A 19,944-nucleotide genomic window follows, 5' to 3' on the forward strand; every position below is an offset into this window, starting at 1 on the left:
GTGCTTCTTACATGCTAGGCAAGCGCTCTACACTGAGCCACAACCCCATTATGTTTTTGATCTTCCTGGAACTCCATAAAGAGAAGGAAACCATTTGGTGGTTACTATTTACACGGCATCTCTATTCTTACCTGGAATATGCTTGCATCCCCCTCCTGCCTGTTGCAGGAGATAGAGTTCTGGTTGTAACTAGGGGGGTCTCTGTGAGGTGGGTGGGAATCAGGTCCAGCACCTTTGTGCCCTGCTGCCCTTTTTGACCCTATTGGATCTTGTCCTTTTGGAGTTTTTGGAACAGTGATGGCAGAAGAGCTCTGTATGACTGTGTACCTTTCATTCTTTCTAGGTTTGCGGATGGAGCTGTGCAGTCACATCATTGAGGTTCCACAGCTGGTGCTGCAGGCCTTGTGCCTCCAACCAGGACTTTCTTCTTAATGCTCTCACACTTAGCTAAATACGACTGTCCCGGCCCAGCAGGTCCCAGTGCCGTTAGTCTCCAGCTAACTCCGTGGGTTGGTCTTAAAGCAAATCCTGTTTTGTGGACTTGCCTGGCAATTTTTTAGCTAACTGTAATGATAAAAAGGGAGTATTAATCTATTCTGAATCATATCTAGTTGAATGCATGTTTAAAAAAAAAACAAACACAAAAACAAAGCTTGCTCAATCTACCTGCAGTGACTGATGCAAAACCATCTTATGCAAAACCCAAAGGAATGGAAACATATTTTACAACTGTTTCACTAATGCACTGTTGTATGCAAAGTCTTAAAGTTATAAGTGTTAAAGTGAATATGTTCATAGAGCATACCTGAAATACCTTAGATGATTCTTCAACCTTTTGGGGTTGATGTAGGTTGCCGCTTCTGGATGTGGACTTTAGTTTTCAGCGATCTGTTTCTTTGGCACTGACTGCATGGGAGGGAGCTGCAGGGATGGGAAGAGAGTGGGCGGGCCACTGTGGTTTGGGATCAGCCAATTAGTGGGCATCCCTTTCTTTCTGTGTAGGCTTGGCAGGGTCCAGGGAAAGGGGACATGCTTAAAGACCATCATGGAAGATTAGAGTTGTGTGGTCAGTATAGTTAGGGGCAAAGGGGTTTTCTACATATCAGCAAAACAATTTTCCTTGCCATCTAAATTTCCAATACACTGTCTGTTCTCTTACAGAGAAGGAAGATTTTTTGTATATCTTTATTGAAAAAGTCCTGAGTAGAACTAAATTGTCTTCCTAGGATGGAAGATATGTGAAACACTTGGATGAGGTATTGCCTTCTGGTTTATTTAGCTTAGAAAATCATTCCAGTCGCCCCCTTCCCCAGAAATGTTTGAAGTCAGTTGAAAACTTACAGGCATTGGTCCCCACACCCTGCTCCCAAGGAATGGCAAAGACTTCAGCTGTATGTTATAGAGCAAGTTGTATATTTAAGAATGATTTAAAGGGAACAAAACTTTATTTAAAATTCCTCATGTTTCTTGTAGAGAGGCAAGGCTGTGGGTATGTCTGATAATGTAGAATCATGTAGCTTGTCTTGGAGTAGTCCACCTGATTGTGACCAGCTGGAGGAGATTTATAGGGTTGGTGTCCGTGGTCTTTGAGCCTCTTCTGCCATCTCATCTCTTCTTGGAGCTAAAGGCACTCAGCACCAAGTGAGTGTGGATGGCAGAAAGGGCCCGGTAGCAGTGGAATGATTTGCCTGCCAGGATCTATTATGGGAAGATTTTTAGTTTAAAATCTGAATATTGTACATAAGAAATCATGAGGACTCCTCTCCCCACCCCGCCCAATGCCCAACTTCCATCAGTAGGAGTGCATGTCTGTTTTCAGTGAGGGTCAGAAGGGTGGAGGTATGAAGACTTGCTCTTTTTCAGGGGTCTGTCAGGCAGAGATGGAAGTTCATCCTTTTCCCACCCCATCCTTGTTTGGAATGCTGTGGACTTTGAGAGAGGATTCTGTGCTGCTTCTGAGGCAGCTAGGTCAGGGCTCTGGCACTCGGGTGGAGGTCACTGTTAGCGGTCAGCCTGGCTGGTAGGTGAAATACCTGACCACTGAGCCTTTGGTAATCTTATTTTTTATAGTGAGTACTCTTCATTTTCTTTTTCCACATTTATTTTGTAAGAAGTTTAGGAATATTTTTGCATGGATCATTGTAAACAGAAGATTCCTTATTCCTAATGTCTATTAACATAGAATGTTTACTGATAAGTACTTTAAATCGCTTTGTGAGCACTTAACTTGTGTGTGTGTGTGTGTGAGAGAGAGAGAGAGAGAGAGAGAGAGAGAGAGAGAGAGAGAGAGAGAGAGAGACAGACATACATGTACCCCAGGCACATAATTTGTGTCCATTTCCACAAATATGTGTTGGTAATTGTATTGGTTTGCAATATCAGTAGGGTTTCAGGGACTTAACTGACAGAGAAGGCAGTTTTCCCAAATTGAGTGGTAATATATGAGTAGATCAATATTCATAACTTTAGTGTATGCTTTAACAAAGCCCCACACAAAAATGGAAACATGTACATTCCCTGTGCCTATAAGGGGCAGAGTCATATGCATTCTGGAGGAAGTCCTAAGAAGTTACATGAACTGTCTCCAGACCTGTGTGAGGCTGGCAAACACAGGGTGTTTCCATAAGCACTAAGGTGAAGGGTAAAGAGTGGGTTGCATCCCTTCCCCTGTGTACATCAGCTTGATAAACATTTTGCTTCTCTAAAATTATTTTAAAATCTTTTTTTCCCTTTTGTGAAGTTGAACTAAGAGACTATCAGATACTTTGGCATTATATATCTAGTAGAAATCTTTCCCATTTTGACACTATCATTTCATCAGTTTATGAAATGTGTTGTTAAAGAGAGTTTATCTGTCAGATAAGAATCTGAATTTGAGTAGTACCAAAACTGTCATAGGTTGTAATTTTTAAAACATTCAGTTCTAGTAAAATTAATTAAGGGCTAGAACCTGGGTCAGTATTCTGTTACAGAGCTGTATAATTTGTTATCGCAAGCATATTGTGGAACATTCCCTGAAATTTTGCTTTTTGTGTGTGTGACATTCCTTATTTGAGTGTTCTTCAGCTGAATTATTGTTCTTTTTTAGTAACTGATATAGGCAAACAAAGGACTTAATTCCTGTAAACATGGATGTCATTATGAATATAAAAAAATGTTTATTCTCTTCTCCCCTGAGGCGTGGAAGATGTGTTCATCAGCTTTGTAGCTGCTGTTCCTCTCTGCTCATAGAAATCTAGTTTGGATGTGGTCTGGAAGCTGAGTGTTTAGAATTGAGTTATCTATGAGCTTCTTGATTCTGTGAGGTGAGGACACCTTTGGGGCCAGGGCCAATCATGGTAACAGGCACATAAGCTCTTCCAGAACCTTTTATGTCTCTTGTGGTCCATCTTTCAAGAACATTCTTGATGATGTGGTTATTAGGCCTATGAATTGCTATTGGGTGACATTTCTTGTGTGCTATGCAAATGTAGTATTCATAGGAGGTAGAGAGGTCCCCAGCCCTGACCTGGGTCCCTGGCCTCTAGAGTGTCCTGCCCTTCCCCAGCAAGGCATCTATGCTTTGCTTCATCTGGTAGCTTTATCCTTCTGTGACAGAGGAGGTCTAGGAAGTAATTTGCATGTTTATTGGGGGACATGTCAGTGATAGGAAATACATTGGAATGCCCTGGCATCTGGCAGTGTTGTCCCCACGTGGGCTTCGTGTGCCCATGGGCTTCGTGTGCCATTGGGGAGTGGTAAAAAGCTGCCATGTACCAGCTGTGTAAATATTGGAACTCCTTTACAGAGGGAGCTCAAATGTCACCTCTCCTTTACGAACATTTGAAAACAGTATTACTCTGATTAGTTGGGCCACCTTTTTATCTGGCAGCATTCGCTGCTCCAGCTGTTGTTGGCCTAGCACTGCCCACACAGCGTAGGGTCTCTCATGGGTGCAGTGGCAGGAGGGACAGCAGCTGGTCCTTCTCTCCGGTGCTTTCTTAAAGGATCTCTAAAGTTTAGGAGTGAGGTTGGCTTCAGGGAGAGCAGTACAGCTCTTCTGCCTAGCACATCTCCCAGGTTTATGTCTGTTTTCTCTGAGCTGCTTACTCCACCTGAGCTTACTGAAGGGTGGCTGACCTTCAAATACACTGCAAATGACACTCTGAGGTGGATGTGGCTTTGGTGGAAACTGCAAAGTTGGTCTTGCATGTTTTAGAGGGTTTGTCTCTTTTTCCCGCTCCCCAATCATTTGAAAAATGAAAAACATATAGGATAAGCAGGATTAAATAAAGTGTAGTCAGTTGGGACCAGGAGAGGAGTAACATCTTTGTCAGGGAGTCCTGATATACTTCAGGCAGGGTGAGATGTCCCAGAGTGGTGCAGCAGGCAGCTCCTTGGCTAGGGTGGCACTATGGGTTCTGGTGCAGAGTGGTGGGCCGTAGAATAAACTAGTTGGGCCAGATCTGAGACTGCTCCTAACAGGGTTGCTGTGATGACCACTTGAAGGAAAGGCCCCAAGGAGGCTCATGGGCTGTAACTGAATAGGAAACTGTCCCGCACCCCCTTTTTTTTAAATGATTTTTAAATACTGTTTTTTACACTGTTCTCTTGGTACTTTTTTTAAGCTTAAGTCAGCATTGTCTTCCAGTGTTAAGGCATCCCTCGCCTCTGCATTGAACTTACGTGTCAATAAAAAGGAATGGACCATCCATTCTGAGCCAGTTCAATTAGGTGTAAATTCATACTATTTTAATTTTTTATGCAATCTGATGAGTAGATGAGCTCAGATTTAAAATTCTTAAAGCACGTTTATTGTAACAAGAATTGTTATGTATTAATACTGCAGTTTTCAATAAAGATTGACTTGTGTTGCATATTTTGGTTTTCATGATTCTTTTCATTGTAGGTTTTGTTTAGAAGTAGCTTGGCCTAATAGAGAGGTGCTGTATCTTTCCACAAGTTAGGAGACTGCTAGGGGTTTTGGGAAGGTCATGTGGTCTTCAACCCCTTGGAGGCAGTGGATTGAGGGACTGTTCCCAGGTGGTTTGGGAAGGAGGCAGTTTGGGCTCCTCTTCTGGCTTCTGTAGCCAGGGTCCACCTGGGAAGTCATTCATATCCTTCCCCATTTCAGCAGGGAGAATGCTGAGGCCCAGAAAGATGGTGGACCCCAGTCCCTCAAAGTCATATATGCCAGCTCCAGCTGAGCAGTCAGGGAAGGAAATGGACCTCCAGGTCTTGCAGACGGTCCCCCCAGCAATCCTTGGTCTCTGCAGCATTGACCCCAGTCTTCAATAGAGCCCACCCCTACCCCATACCTCTGGAATTTCTTGGCTCATGGTATTCCTTTTTTTTTTAAATATCAGGGATTGAACTCTGGGGTTTCACCACTGAGTCACATCCCCATCCCTTTTTATGCTTTTATTTTGAGACAATGTCTAAGTTGCTTAAGGCCTTGCTAAGTTGCTGAGGCTAGTCTTGAACTTGCAATCCTTCTACCTCAGCCTCCTGAGCTGCTGGATTATTATAGGCATGTGCCACCATGCCCCCAGCTCATTCTTTGTCTTTGGGGAAAGCCCAGGCACAGAAAGAACAGGTGCACACACACACGAGAAAACACACACACCAACAGAATGCAATGGCTGGAGCCAGATTACTTTTCACAAGTTTCTTTATGAAATTAAATGTGGCTTCTGGCTTGGAGAAGGTATAGTGCAAGAGTGACTGTCCATGCTGCTGAATCCTGTAGGGTTCCACACTGACATGCCAGGCCTGGCTGTGCTCCTGGCGCCATTGGGCAGGATGTGGGTGCCCTCGCCACATGTCCGTTGCCTGGAGTGGGTCAGTCTGGATGCTGTTGGCCCCAGAATTCAGTCCTTATGGCTTCTCACGCTCACTAGGGTAAGGCAATCTTTCTGTGTCACAACAATGAACTGTTTTTCTTCATGTTAGAAAAACAAGAGGACAAAACCCCAACAAAAACAGGAACCAAGTGGTTCTGCAGCAACCCCACAGCTACAGATGGAATGGTCACAAAACTCCGACCAAAGTATGTGGCTGACTATATGGTTTTGTTCTTCCCACTACACAACATCACGAGTGAAGAGGGTGACCAGCAATGTCTAGAGGGGCTGGGAGGTAAAAGGGCAGGTCTGGGCCAGATATTTGGGTAGAGAATTTCTGGTTCCTGTACTCCAAGGTTGCAAGTGGCCTGAAGGGACACAGCCCAGCTTTGTAGGTGGCCACTGGCCATAGAGTAGGTCTCTCCTGCCTGGAGGAAACAGGAATGGGGATGATTAGATTTCCAAAGAAGCTGGTCCAAAGCAGCTAGTGCCTTCTGCACGCCGGCCTGGTAAGTGGTTCTGAGCGGTGGCTTCCCGGCTCCTGGTTAGTGAAGGCCTCACACAGGTCCATAATGTGGACAGAAGGGGAGAGGGTCAGAGATCAGGCTGCAGGAGGGGCTTGTATGTGCCAGGGCCCTGCCTCTCCCAGCTGGTCACTTCATTCACCAGCAGCAGGGAAGAAACCAAGCATGGGAGCACAAACCTGGTGTGCCCTGGGGGCACCAACACCTGCACACTTCCAGTTTGCAAGACGGGCAGAGAAGGATGGCCAGATGGAGTGGTCCTCAAGGAGGAAAAGCTGGGGGCTGAGGATGGGCAAGTCCACAAAGTGCTGTCAGGTGGGTACTGGCTCACTTGCGGAAGGGTGCCAGCCGGCTAATGCTGTGCCAGAAGGTGGATGGCTTCCGCCTGGGCTCTGCCAGCACCAAGACCTGCTGTTGGGGCCGACTGGCAGGCAGTAATGGGTGCTTCTGGCGTGTCAGGTAACAGGGCCGGCCTACGGCTAGGCAAAGAGAAACAGCAGGGTCATGGGTGCCCCAGCGTCAGGTGGCACAGGTGAAAGGCAGAGGGCCCGTTCCAGAACCCTCAGTTCTGCCGCATAGGATTTGTTTCCCGAGGGGTTGACCACATCCTGGGGCCCAGTCTGCCTGGAGCCTCTGGCCTGGCCCTGACCTACTGCAGCCTTCAGAGATGATAGATGACCAGGGGCCCTTCTAAGGCATGTGATGTTGGCTCTTTTTATTGCAAGGGGGAAGGTAGCTGTGAGGGTGCCTGTCAGCAGCCTAGGGAAGAAAAGCACTGACACTAACTGTGCCACAATGCTGAGGTCAGAGGGGTCAAGATAAAGAACAATGTACTGACCCAAGCTTCCCCTTATCACTAACCTTTGGGAACATAATACCTACAAAGGGCAGTGGGCACCTCCGGGAACCTGGTATTTAGGTGGCTTTGCTTTGGGGGGTCAAAGATGTAATCAATGACAGAGCTGTCCATAGGTGGGACTACTGTCCACTTACCTTTGGGCTTCCCTGTGGCTTGCTGCTTGCTGGCATTCAGCATGGCCTGCTTTCTCTGCAGTTCAGTGATGGAGAAGCCTGGGGGGAGGTATACATAAGGCCCCATATCCTCCTCCTCCCCTGCCTGGGTGCAGTCTTCCTAGTGTTCTACTCCCATATGCCTCAGGGTTTGTGCCCTTAATATAGCAAGGGCTGTTCCTTGTCCTGCTCAGTCAGCTGGCCCTGCCAACTATGGCAGAGAATGAAGATCCCCAAGTCCTCCCACTGTGGCCCACATCTCTTGCCTTTATCTGATGTCTGGCCCTCACTTTGTGCAGTGCCTAGGTGGATGCTCTTTCTTCTACCAAGAGCAACCTGGCCACTGAGTGAATAGGAGGGGGAGAAGCTTATTCTCATGGGGCAGGGGAGGATTCTGGAGGCTATTACCCACCTTCCCCTCCATGTTTCCTCAGGGTTCCAGCTGGCTTTAGAGCATGTCCATGGGTACATGTGCAAGTCTGTGCAGTGAAGCAACATCCACCCTACCCCATGCAGGCCAGCAGACCCGTGTTCTGGGGCTGTATACTGAGAAAGGGCCACTCCTGCCAGTAGAGAGAGGGTGGCCTTGCTTACTGCTAGGACCAAGAGATTGCTGGAGCCCTGAAACTCCTGGATGAAATACACTGCCTCACTTTATCAAGGTGATTCTGACTGCCAGGCAGCCAGGCCAGGCAAAAGGGCCAGGTTGGCCCTAGAGGTGGGGCAAGGCCCAGCAGGGTCTCGCACCTGTCTCCTGGTCCAGCCGCACCTGCTCCCTCTCCCTGGCAAAGGCCTTGAGCCAGCGCTGCTTCTGCTCAGGCTTCCTGGCACATAGTAGGTGGCTGACCCCTGAGGCATTGCAGTGCAGCCGGAAGGCGTTCTTGATGCTCACGTGGAGGTCTCTGTCTTTCCCATCCTCCAGGTCCACCACCTCCAGGCCATCCATGTCCAGCCGGCCCTTGTAGTATAGCACGTCCCGGCGAAGCAGGTCCTGCCAGATGCTGCCCTGAGCTTTGGCTGCCCACCTGTTCAACTGCTCACCTGCCCATGTCCCTTGTCTGCCCCCAGCCACCTCCCCAGCAGACGGTGAGCACCTAAAGGCAGAGGGGGCCTCTTGTGACCTATGACGGCTGAACCACCAGTGGAGGAGCCTGCCCTTTCAATGCCCAGCTACTAACTGGGCAGAGGGCAGCCCTGTCTTTGAACTGTATAGTCTGGTGGGAAGATAGATAGACATAGAAACTAAGACAGTGGCCTACAGGGTACAGTACAGAGGAGTACAGTGGACAAGGAGAACTGCATGGATGGGGGCTTCTAGGCCAGCAGTGAAGAGGAGGCCGGGAGGAGGCTACCGCAAAGGACCTCGGGGGTCACAAGGAGAAGCAGAGATTTATAGGAGGAGAATAAATAGGTGACTTGAGGATCAGGCAGGGGCCAGGTCAGGAGGAGGGCATTCTTAACAATACTGGGCCCTGACTGGACTGAGAGCCATCCTGTGGTCTCACCATCTCCCAGCCCTACGGGCCTGACCATTCCTCCCAGGAATGAAGAATGGCCAGTGTAGGATCTGCCAGTCTCCCTTTCTCGGGGTAGTTGCTCCCAGCCCTTGGCTTTAGTCTCTCCACCTGCTCTGTGGGGCCAATCCAGCAGGGCAGAGTGATGCCGGTACCTTCTTACAGTAGATGAGCTGGTGGTCGAAGAGAAAAAACATTCTCTGCTGGCTCTTGGCTTGGGGCTGCGTAACACGAGTCAGCTCCCCCGAGTAGATGAGTTCTGAGCTTCGGACCAAAAGATCTTCCCCCTGGGGGTCCCCAAGGAGAGGCATGAGAAGAGCACACTCAACCTTGGGCTCTATTTCCTGCCTCTGTAGTGGGTGGGTGGGTGTATTCCCATTATAGTTTCCACTGGGCCAGGTCAAGGGAGGCTGGGTGCTCTTGAAGCCTAAGAAGTATTCTGGTCCCAAAGGTGGGGACTATTGAAGGGGAAGGAAAAAGGTGGAAGGATCTGACCTGAGCTGGCCATCCTTGCAAAATAGTGGCTTCATGTGGCTCTTCAGCACTGAAAATGTGGCTAATCCATAGTGAGATGTCAGTATAAAATAAATACACACTGAGTTTAAAGACTTAATATGAAACTATGTACAATATCTCAATGGTATTTTGTGTTGATTACAAGTGGAAATGCTCTTTTGGATATACTGAGTTAAACAACATTGAAATCAGTTTCTTCTGTTTCTTTTTTTAAGATGGCTACTAGAAAGTGTAAAATTACACATGTGGTTCACACTTTTGATTAGACGGTTCTGCCCTAGTGAAAATTCACCTCTGTAGCTAGTCTTTAGGAGTCTAAAGAAGGTCCTTTTCTCAGCTATATGTATTTAGTACCTGAAATTCCATCACTGGAACTTTCAACTTTCTACGTCCTGTCCCTTTCCAATTCTATGAGAGTACAAATCCCAGCCAGCTGTTGGCAACCACTCAGTTTGGGATGACTGAACTTGTATGGGTCCTTAGCCAAGGCTGGGCCTCTGAACCACTAGACCACATTGCCCAGCTGCTCCTTAGGGATTTGCATTCAGTAGGTCAAGGGTGGGGCCCAGAAATCTATCTTATAACGTTCTGTGGCTGATTTATATTGATTTTCAGATAATTCCTTTGACAGCTGGCACAGTGCCACTGTGTGGACAGGAGCAGAGCCTCGGGAGGAGGTAGAGTGGCTGGAGGTGGAAGGGCAAAACCCTCTATGGCTCTGGGGAGCAGGAATGTTATCAGTTCAGGCCTTCCTGTTCCCTTAGAAGGCAAGGCTGGCAGTTACCTGGGGAATATGCAAGTCATAAAAATGGAACTAGGGAGCCCTGATAGGTAGTGATCCATTTTTGGTCACACTTTGGGGCCTAAATCCAACTGTTGGGAGCCCCAAAAGTTCAATAAAACTCAGTGATGTAATCTGTCCCCTGAGGAATAGATATAGTTTAGAAAAAACATGCTTCCTCTGTTAGGGCTTCTCCTGACTAGTGGTGGCTCTTAGGAGGATTGTGTTACCTCACAGGAAGGGGGCCACCAGGTGTTAAAGCTTGGCTCTGGGCAGCACCAAGGACCCTGTGTCTGTACAAGAGAACCTGCTTTTCTGCCATGAGTGCTTGCTTTCAAGAGCCTGGCTCTCTGATTCTGCTCCCTCCCAGACTTTTCAGGGATAAGCAGAGACCCAGCAGTGTTTTCTGGGCCCTGGGGCCCTCACCTCCCAGTCCTCTATGGAGCTCTGCCACTGAGCAATCTTGTCGATGTTTTCAAGTCTCCGTTTCCGCTCGTTGATGAGCTGGGCCACGTTCCTCATGGCATGCAGAGCAGCTTCGACATCCTTGAAGTCCCTGTGGCAGAACAGAGATGGAAGGGCACTGCAGGCTGGAGAGCAGAGAGATGTAGGAGTCTCCTACAGCCCCTTGGGTGGAGCTGACTCTTCCTGGGGCTGTTCCTCTTGTCATGTCAATCTCTCTCCTCCTGAATATTAAGCTTAATATCCTCTTTTTAAAAAGAATTTTTTTTTTTTTAGTTGTAGATGGACACAATATGTGGTGCTGAGGATTGAACCCAGTGCCCCACATAGGCGAGGCAAGTGCTCTACCACTGAGCTTCAGCCCCTTAATATCCTCTTTTTTTTTTTTTAAAGATAGAGTGAGAGAGGAGAGAGGGAGAGAATTTTTTTTAATATTTATTATTTTTAGTTCTCGGCGGACACAACATCTTTGTTGGTATGTGGTGCTGAGGATCGAACCCGGGCCGCACGCATGCCAGGCAAGCGCGCTACCGCTTGAGCCACATCCCCAGCCCCCTTAATATCCTCTTGATGATTCTCTCTCCCCTACTGCGGTGGTAGCTCTTTGAGGACATTGCTTGTTTTATTTGGTGTGTTGTCCCAGTACCTACAGCGGAACCCAGCACACCCCAAATGCTTAACAAACTGACTGGTGCATAACCTCAGGCTACCTCCCTGCTTCATGCCTCCTACCTGTGCTGAGGGTGGGTGTACTTGAGCAGCTCAGCCAGCTGCAGTGGATACTTGCAGATCTTCTGCACTGGAGTCAGCAAGAAGCCATCCAGGGAGATGTCGATCATCTTTTGTAGCAGCCGGCAGGCCTCAAAGAAGTACACATATTTGCTGAGTTTGGTGAGCCGGGACAGCTCTACGCAGGCGTTGGGGTGGTTGTTGCAGTACTCGGAGTAGATCTGGAAGTCTGCTTGCTGTAAGGGCACAGCTGGAGATTAGGATGGCTGTCTTCCTGCTCCCCCAGGCAATCAGCCAAAGCCCCAGGTCCCTGAGAGTCAAGAGCCTCTGATTTCTTTTAGGAGTCGGGTCTCAGGGGACACCAGGCACTCTCCACTTACTTAACTGGGCACAAGGTATGTGGATTCACATCCAAGGATGGGAAGATCCCGAGAGGACTTGCGTGCTCCTGCCTGCTGCCACCCAGCTTTCTCAGCAAAGCCCTCAGTAGAAACTTCAACTTTTTTTTTTTTTTTAATGAAATCAGAGGTGCTAATAAGGAAGGGCTATTATTAAGGCCAAAAGATGAGTGGGGCAGAGGCTGGAAGGTAGACAGACAGACATCCTTTGCTTAACCCTGTGTTTTTGCCCAGGACAGGGATAAAACAAATTTCTGTGCTTTCAGGTGAGGCTGGAATCTTTCCAGACCAAGTCAATGAACCTTTGGGCATCTGGCATCTACATTGGATGTGGGCTATAAATTCCACACAAATTCTAGATTACCCACTATCTGAGGAACCCCAGAACTTTCCCTGGGGCACTAAATAGGTGGCTGGACACATCTTTGCCTTCCTGTCTGGCCCAAGCAAATCCTTCCTGACTGATGCCTGAGACTCCCCTTTGATGATAGTGATTTCCCTCCACCCAAAAGCAGAGACCCTTCTAAGACTGTTGTAGAGCAAGAGGAGCAGGTTGGGGCCTGGTGCACAGATGTTTGGAAGCTTCTGGGAGAACAGCAATAGCAGGTTGCCTGGGCTGGAGAAGGGAGCCAGGTGCAAAGAGGTGAAAATAAAAGGCCAGGGTGTGTGGGGAGAGGAAGCGTTCCTGGCAGAGAGATAGGTGCTAGACAGGCAGGGCTTAGGGATCCAGATGGAGAAGCCGGGGCTTGCTCACGTGCTCCAAGAAGCAGGCGCCCAGCTCGCTTAGGTGTGGGCGCTCCCTATTGAATTTCTGCTCCAGGGCCTTCACAAATGCCTTCTGGCAGCGGTAGATGTCCTCGATGTTCCCAAAGATGGTGCGCAGCTGTTCCTCGCTGAACATGTCTGCACGCTTGCGGCACTGCCTGATGTAGCCCTTGTGGGGGTGGGGGCAGGGGTGGTCAGAGCTCTATCTCCGTCCTTCTTCCCTCCCTGCCTCACAAGCTGGATCCCTGCTCACCTCACAGATGTCACGCAAGTGCTTGATGTAGTCCCGCTCGGTGCTGAGAATCTCGTTGATGACGTTTGTCCGCATCTGGTCTTTGCTGCTCTGTGCCTCTGTCCCACCATCTTCAGCCTTGCCGTCGCCAGTCTGTGGGGCCTCGTCATCTGTGGGCTCATCCTGGTTCACCCGTAGCTGCAGGCAACCCGAAGTCAGTCAGCGCCCTGTGGTGGCTCTAGGAGTCAGTCCCTGTACACTGCACAGTGGCAATGGGGAACTGAGACTCAGAGGACCTGCGGTGGTCCTGAGCTAGCTCGGAAACTCCTATAACTGCTGTACAAGGCCAGGATGGGGACAGCAGGTCTAACTGCAGCAGATGGGAGATGGGAAGCGAGGCCACCTGGGACCCCAGAGCTGTTTGGGGTTTGGGGTTTTTGTTTGCTTTGTTTTGCACCAAGGGGCACCGATATTATCCCAAGACCACTGGGGCAGCCTTGGCAGACCCTATGTTTCCCCGGAAGCCTCCCACCCCAACTTGGTGCTTAGCACAGTGCTTGAAAATGTGCCAGGGGTTTCTGAACCAGCACTTGCCATAATAGGCCGTGTGGGGGCTGACTACTCTGGGTAGGTGGTGTGGTCTTGCTCGTTCAAACCTGTAACTTAAGGAAAGACTTGGGGCTCAGAGTAGACAGTTTACCTGAGAGTCCTCGGCAGGAAGAGCACCTGAACACCAGGGCATGAGGTCTCCCCTTCTGGCTGCCCTCAGCCTGGCCCTTTGGAGATTGCACCTGGATTTTTCCCTTGGAGACCAGAGGTCACCTTAGGTGGGACCTGTGTCCCCTCCCTGTGACCTCTTAGCAACTTCATGCCTTGGTTTCCTCAGGTCCCTACCTCCCAGAGCTAGATGAGTGTTAAGTGAGATAATCCATGTAAATGTTCTGTAGTGCTTCATAAAGGCCTGGTAAATCAAGTTCTTCCTGGTAATGGGATTCTACCATGTACATTCACTTGTGAGTCATATACTATCATCACACTATTCTCTCTGGCCTGAGGGCTGGGCAGGAAGGCATTAGCAGCAGGGGACAGAGGAGGTAGTGGTTCTGTAGGAGGAGCAGGGCTGTGTCACAGCTCTCTGGACACCCACTCATCCAGCCCAAGGCACCAGGTACCAACAAACTGGAGAGGGGGACCCCAGAGCTATTTTGAGCTTGGATGATAATGATGATTTTGATAATGGGACTTGAACCAGGGGCACTCTACGACTAAGCTACATCCGCAGCCCTTTAAAAAATGTTTTATTTTGAGACTGAGTCTTGCTAAGTTTCCCAGGCTTATCTCAAACTTGTGATCCTCTTGCCTCAGCCTCCTGAGTAGGTTGAGATTATAAGCATGAGCTACCATGTCCAGCTTGGCCTTGGATTTCTGAGCAGAGCCAAGTAGTTCCTCACGAGTCAGGCAGAAGCACAGGCTGGAACCATACCCGCACAAAGCTGGCTGGAAACCACCCCTCGCCGTCGGCAACGCGGCCCCACCACCACTCTCTGTTGGTGGCGTCCATCACTTCGATGACGTCCCCAGCTTTGAAGCCCAGTTCCTGGTCGTCCATGGTGACATGGTCCCAGAGTGCTTCAGCACAGACCACACTGCCATCACTGATGAGCTGTGGAGAGAGCCATGGCAGGCAGGTCAGTGGGGCAAAGCTACCCTGGACCTTATGGGGTTAGGGCCAGGCTGAGGCGCTCCTGTTGTCCATCCTCACCCTCAACTGCCCTGGGAAAAAGAGATCCTGACCTCCCAGCCGACAGCTCTTTGATAGCAGGGTTGTGCCCTGAGCAAATTGAGGCTGTCAGGGCTCAACAGTAGAGCCAGAAGTGAACTTGAACACACCCCTGCTGAGCAGGTGCTGGAGCAGTTGCCTCTCCGCTTCCAACCCACCTTCAACCACAGCTCAGACACCCACATCAGCTGAGCAGCACCCCTCCTCAGAGTCCTACGCATCTACATTTTACTCATTCCAACCGTTTTCCTTTATTTCCTAACTTTAGAAGTAGGTATGTGGGGCTGGGGTTGTGGCTCAGTGGTAGAGCGCTCGCCTAGCACATGCCAAGCCCTGGGTTTGATCCTCAGCACCACATAAAAATAAATAAATAAAACAAAGGTACTGACAACTAAAAACTAATTAAAAAAAAAAGTAGGTGTGCGTTGCAGCTGCTATCATAGATATCTCTGGTGTTCTTGTGTGCTTTGTCACCAAGTCAACCACTTTTACCCGGTTGACAATTCTCTGCTTTGGTTATTCTCTGCTCAATAACCTATGATATTTTTCTCCTAAGTGGTTGTGGACTGATACATCACAACCAGGCAGCCCTTGCCTGTGGATTTGTTTCCCATTGGGCTGATACCTGCTTTTCTGTAATGTGGACCCTGTTTCTACTCCACGAATGATGAATGGCTCCAGTAGTATTAGGGCAGTAGAGGAGGGGTGGGCTGGGAATTGCATAGAACTGAGGACTGCCACTGTACAGCTAAACAATCAAGGAAGAATTGGAGCATCCCCAGATTGGCCTTCTGCACCAAGCACTCCCGCTTAGCTGCTCTCCACCCACGGTGAGCCCTCCCTTGGCTTCCCTAGGTGCATCGAGGGCTGTGTGCATGCTAATCCTCCATGGTCATGGGAACCAAGAGCAGGGTTACACCTTTCAGCTGGACTGCCAGTACATCCACCCCAGTTCCAGTCACTGTCCAAGAGGCATCTGTGCCTATGTGGGTAGGGTGAGTGGTAGGCTGCCACTGCAGCACAGAAGCCCACTCAGGCTAGGAGCTGCCTTCCAGGGGAGGGCCTGAGCAGGCAAGTTCAGGGAAGGCCCAACCACTGGTTCTTACTCTTTCTTGAAGGTGACACCTGCACACTTGATGACACGTCTCCTCAGAGTAATCTGCAAGCCCATGTGCAAATGTACCCTCACAATGCAGTGATCGTTCCCAAGGCCTATGTGGGGACCCCAGGCATAGAGCACTGGGTTATTCTGGGAGCAGCAGTCTTTAGACCTTTACCCTCATGCCCAGCTATAATGACCTGCACGTGGGCCTGGCTGCAACACAGATGGGATGAAACAGGGACTCGGCGCAACCATATGAAAGCCAGCTGGCTGCATGTGTAGAGCCAGTGTACCTTTGACAAGCAGGCTTTTATGCAAGGTCTAGAAGGATGTGGCTCAAGAGAAAGGAGGAAGTGGACACCCCTGGTGATATAGGTGAGTCTTGTGAGAATGCAGGTGAATGGGCCTGACCTGGGGGAGTAACCCAGACACTCAATGCAACCCAATTCCCACTGATTCCTCTACTAGGTGGTTCCTGCTTTGTCTTAACTGGATGAGGTGTCTCCCTCTGTCCCCAGATCCCTTAAAATGAGCCCTGAGCAAAAGCCAGTCTGGTCCTTTCCTCTATGCAGACCAGTGTGGATATTACATGGGCTGTTTCCTTCATAACTCCTGGGGAAGCTATGGAAGGAGTTGGGACTCTTAAGAGGCAAGGCTTCATAGTGAGAACCGGGTGACAGGTACCAACAGAGGCATGTCCCCATGCCTATCCTGCCCAGAAGTGGGGGTAGTGAGGTGTTGGCCACCTTTGTTGCTTCCTTGTCTTAGAACTGTGTACACAGGGCACCTGAAAGACACATGATTGTGAACAAGTTCTCCAACCTCCCCACGCGTCCTGTCAGTGGCCCAAAACCAGAAGTACTCTAACAAGTTATAGTACTGACATTAGTAATTTCTGCAATGTCACCAAGACACAATGTGATTCCAAGAGGTCAGAGACATGTTTCCTAGGACATCAGATGTGCCTCACCTGCAGGCAGAGGATGGTTTCTGGGCACAGACCTTTTCTGGTGCTCTATCCTAGGTGCAGTTGTCCCTGAAGCTAACACTCCAGCCTGGCAGTTCCCAGGGGATAGGACTCCAGGCTGGCCCCCACCTGGCAGGAGAATGCAGAGGTAGACTTTGAGGCACAGGGATGTTTATGTGGAGGGGCAAGTTCAAGACCAAGGCAAGCCAGGGCAGAAGCAGGATCCCTTCCTGTAATTTTGAGGTTCTGACTGGCCCTGGGATGAGCAATATTGCCAGGCTCTGCCTAATATTGCCCCACCCCACCCCCCATGACCATTGTCACCCTTCCCATCCTGCCTCCTGTCTCTTTCTCTTACTTGCAAGGTGGTGGTGGTTTTACAATGTATATTCTGGGAGTGGCAGTCTGGACTCCCCTGCACTGGTATTCCTGTTCAATGTCTACCTGAACAGGAATGTCTACATCTCAAGAAGAGTAGCAGGGGCCTTGCCCCTAGGGAGATTGACTGGACTACTTATTTTAAGGCCTAAAATGGGAACAGCAACTGCAGGTGACCTGCCTGAGGTATCCAGGTATCTTTCAGAAAACTCTCAAAACACACACACATACACACACACACACACACACACACACACACACACACACACACTTACACACACAAGTACATGCCCAGTTCTGCTCATCCAGTGGTCTCATGCACACCGTTTCCTGACAACTACAGCCAGCCCTGCTACAGCTGTGTCCATACCTACCCCCAGTTATTCACAGAGATGCGCCATTTTAGCTCCCCGACACCGCATCACAGCACAGAGGACAGACTGGACCCCCGCCCCCCATGCACGTGTGCCACCATGCCCGTCACCCACATGGTGGCACTACCGGTACCACCCAAAACCAGGCCTTGTCAGTTAGCACATGGGTGGCCTAAGGCCTTATCTCCCCAGATCTCGGTGCGGAGGCTATGGGTGACAATGCTGGCATGCAAACCAGGAGCCACTCACCACAGCGCGGTCCCCCACGGCACGGCACGGCACGGCACCGGGTGGGCTGCTTGGCTCAGCGGAAGGCCAGCAGGAATATCAGCACAACATTGATGAGGACGAGGAACACCAGCACAGCGGAAACCACCACGCGCTGGGCGCCGGGGGGCAGGTTGCAGCGTAGCAGGGCGCGCAGGGCGCTCCCGGGCGTCGCGGGGCTGCGCCGGGACTGCGGGCCCCTGGCCATTGCGCCCGGCCTCCTCGCTCTGTGCGGCCCGGAGATCCCACCGCGCAGGGCCGGAGCAGGCGGCCCGCAGCAGCCGGGGAGGGGGCGGAGCTGCCGGCGCTAGAGGGCCGGGGCTCCTCCCGCGCCGCCGGCGCCTTGCGCGGCGCTTCCCAGGTCCAGGAGTCAGGGCAACCGCACCGAGTGAGCTGGCGAGGATGGCTGGGTGGGAGGACAGCCGAGGGAGACGAAGGACGGGGGACCGGTTAAGGAAGCTGCGAGGGGTCTCGGAGCTCCAGCGTGCGCTGCGCTCTGCCCTTGGCGCCTCCTTGTGGTAGCGGGGAGCCCTCAGCCCCCGCACAGCTGTCCTGGCATGGATGGCTCAGGGATGCTCTAGACCTCACAGACATAGGGAGAGGATGTAGAGGCCAAAATGCCGATCACCGTCCCTTCGGGGACGAATGGATCAGGAGTTCTGTTCACTAATAAGGCTGCCTTCTGGTCCCCACTTTTCAGATGAGTAAATGCGGCTCCGAAAGATCCCGTAATTTGCTTAGTCATAAAATCACCCAGGACTGGGGATAGTGGAGCCAGGATCTGAACCCTGGCCAGGCCGATTCACACTAAGGGCTTTTTTCCTCATGACCTCAACCACCAGAGAAACATTGCTCCTTTGGGCAAATAATTGGTACCTTCAGCTGATGTGTTAAAAAAAAAAAAAATCCTTTGTCAACTAACCAGGGATTCCATTTCCTTCACCAGACAGAGCCCATTATCTTAACTGGGAAGGTTTCAAAACTCACATGCCTGAGTCTTTCCTGTCCACAACAGAGTTCAGTCAAGGTCAATGTCTCTCTCCAGAATAAAACTGTAGTTAAGAGGGTTGAACATTCAGGTCTGAAGTGGGCAGATTCCTAGGCACCAAACTCAGTGCTCTGACTCTGGGACAGGAAGAGTCCCTCCCAAGAGCAAGGGGAAGGCACACAGATGAAATGGTGGAGAGGCTGAGTTTTCACATATGGGTGACTGTGTTCAGGTTTCTATGTGTATGTGGGTCAATATACATGTACACCCTTATAGGAGAGTGTGCCTTCATCCTTCTGAAGACTCCAGGGAAGCTCTTGCCCAGTTCTTGGGTGCCAGGTTGCTCCCCCAAACTTTCAAGGACTTATGGGGAATCAGAGGGCATCAAAAGTCCCCCAGGCACTGCCAAATCCCAGTGCTCCTCTAAAACTGTGGGACATACCATTTAATGGGTTGTGGTTTGGAATCCTTGACTTGAGATGTTTCATTGTGCATCTGTGCACAGTCTATGTATCCTTGGGCTCCTGAGCACAGCAGGACTGGGAACTTGCAAGCCATTGTGGCCCTGAGCCCTGCAGGGTCTGTAGCTCCCTACTGTACCATGCACAGCGAGGCTTGTTTTAATACGTTAGTACAGATCCAAATGTGGGCATGGCCTCTGTCCATGCACAGCAGGGCAGCCTGGGAACATGGAATGTGGTAGAAGGAACTTTGCTCTGACCCAGACTGACAGGGCCCACCCCTCTGACTGGGAGCCCCTAGTCTTTTGGTTCTAAAGGGTTCAGTGTGCAGCAGGAACAACAGCAGCAATAGCTTTTTTGGTGTGAATTGTTCTTTCTTTCTTCTTCTTTTTTTTTTTTTTGTATAAATTTCATCTAAAACAACAAAAAGGCTTGAAGACAGAAGAAAATGTTCCCATTCCCTTGCGGCTGCTGGTCAGGGACTTGAGGTGGCAGGACAGATGTAGAAATGAAGGGGAGACAGGTACCTGATGCACATAAGGGCTTAGCCTTACCTGTGGCTTCATGATGACAGTGGAGGGAAGAATGCTTATTTTGGAGGTGCTGGTCAGTAGGTGGCCTTGTGGCCCTGGACTGACATGGTAGTGTTAGTTCCAAGGGACTTCAAGGTGCTCCTGCCCCATCTCAAGGAACACCTGAGCCAGGTGGTTGTGTGAGGATAAATGTATCTGGGGTACCTACAGGCATCGGACACCTCCCTGGGGCTGGAGTGTGTGTGACAGACAGATCAGGCCATGGAATGGTCATAGGAGCTTGGAAATGACAGAGATACTTTGAGCCAGAGGATCAGACTGAGTCCATGGAGGAGTGGCC

At 50.1% G+C, this 19,944-nt stretch overlaps 3 protein-coding genes across 7 annotated transcripts in view; 1 reads left to right on the forward strand and 2 right to left on the reverse strand.

Moving 5' to 3' along the window:
• Fam168b (family with sequence similarity 168 member B) overlaps window positions 1–4,848 on the forward strand; it is a 33,967-nt gene extending 29,119 nt beyond the window's left edge. For all 4 annotated transcript variants that reach the window (XM_026388278.2, XM_026388266.2, XM_026388269.2 and 1 more), the window contains one exon: window positions 344–4,848. The gene's annotated coding sequence lies outside the window, so the exon portion shown is untranslated. The remainder of the gene's footprint in view (window positions 1–343) is intronic.
• Window positions 4,849–6,617: 1,769 nt separating this feature from the next.
• Window positions 6,618–19,944, reverse strand: part of Arhgef4 (Rho guanine nucleotide exchange factor 4) — a 79,904-nt gene continuing 66,577 nt past the window's right edge. For both annotated transcript variants that reach the window (XM_077798288.1, XM_077798289.1), the window contains 9 exons: window positions 14,238–14,417; window positions 12,776–12,952; window positions 12,512–12,691; window positions 11,363–11,595; window positions 10,595–10,724; window positions 9,027–9,158; window positions 8,105–8,348; window positions 7,340–7,417; window positions 6,618–6,825 (listed from right to left, as the gene is read on the reverse strand). In XM_077798288.1, the coding sequence (XP_077654414.1) occupies window positions 6,674–6,825; window positions 7,340–7,417; window positions 8,105–8,348; window positions 9,027–9,158; window positions 10,595–10,724; window positions 11,363–11,595; window positions 12,512–12,691; window positions 12,776–12,952; window positions 14,238–14,417 (1,506 nt within the window). In that variant the 3' untranslated portion in view covers window positions 6,618–6,673. The remainder of the gene's footprint in view (window positions 6,826–7,339; window positions 7,418–8,104; window positions 8,349–9,026; window positions 9,159–10,594; window positions 10,725–11,362; window positions 11,596–12,511; window positions 12,692–12,775; window positions 12,953–14,237; window positions 14,418–19,944) is intronic.
• Window positions 17,660–17,830, reverse strand: Smim39 (small integral membrane protein 39). Its single transcript, XM_077799849.1, has one exon. It carries the CDS (start codon window positions 17,828–17,830, stop codon window positions 17,660–17,662), a length of 171 nt encoding a protein of 56 aa, XP_077655975.1.

Source organism: Urocitellus parryii, chromosome 1, assembly GCF_045843805.1.
Source record: "Urocitellus parryii isolate mUroPar1 chromosome 1, mUroPar1.hap1, whole genome shotgun sequence".
In the NCBI taxonomy this organism is placed as follows: domain Eukaryota; kingdom Metazoa; phylum Chordata; class Mammalia; order Rodentia; family Sciuridae; genus Urocitellus; species Urocitellus parryii.

Coding starts and splice junctions, on each gene's coding strand:
- Smim39 (XM_077799849.1), bottom strand. CDS start 17,830: ATGGCCAGGGGCCCGCAGTCCCGGCGCAGCCCCGCGACGCCCGGGAGC.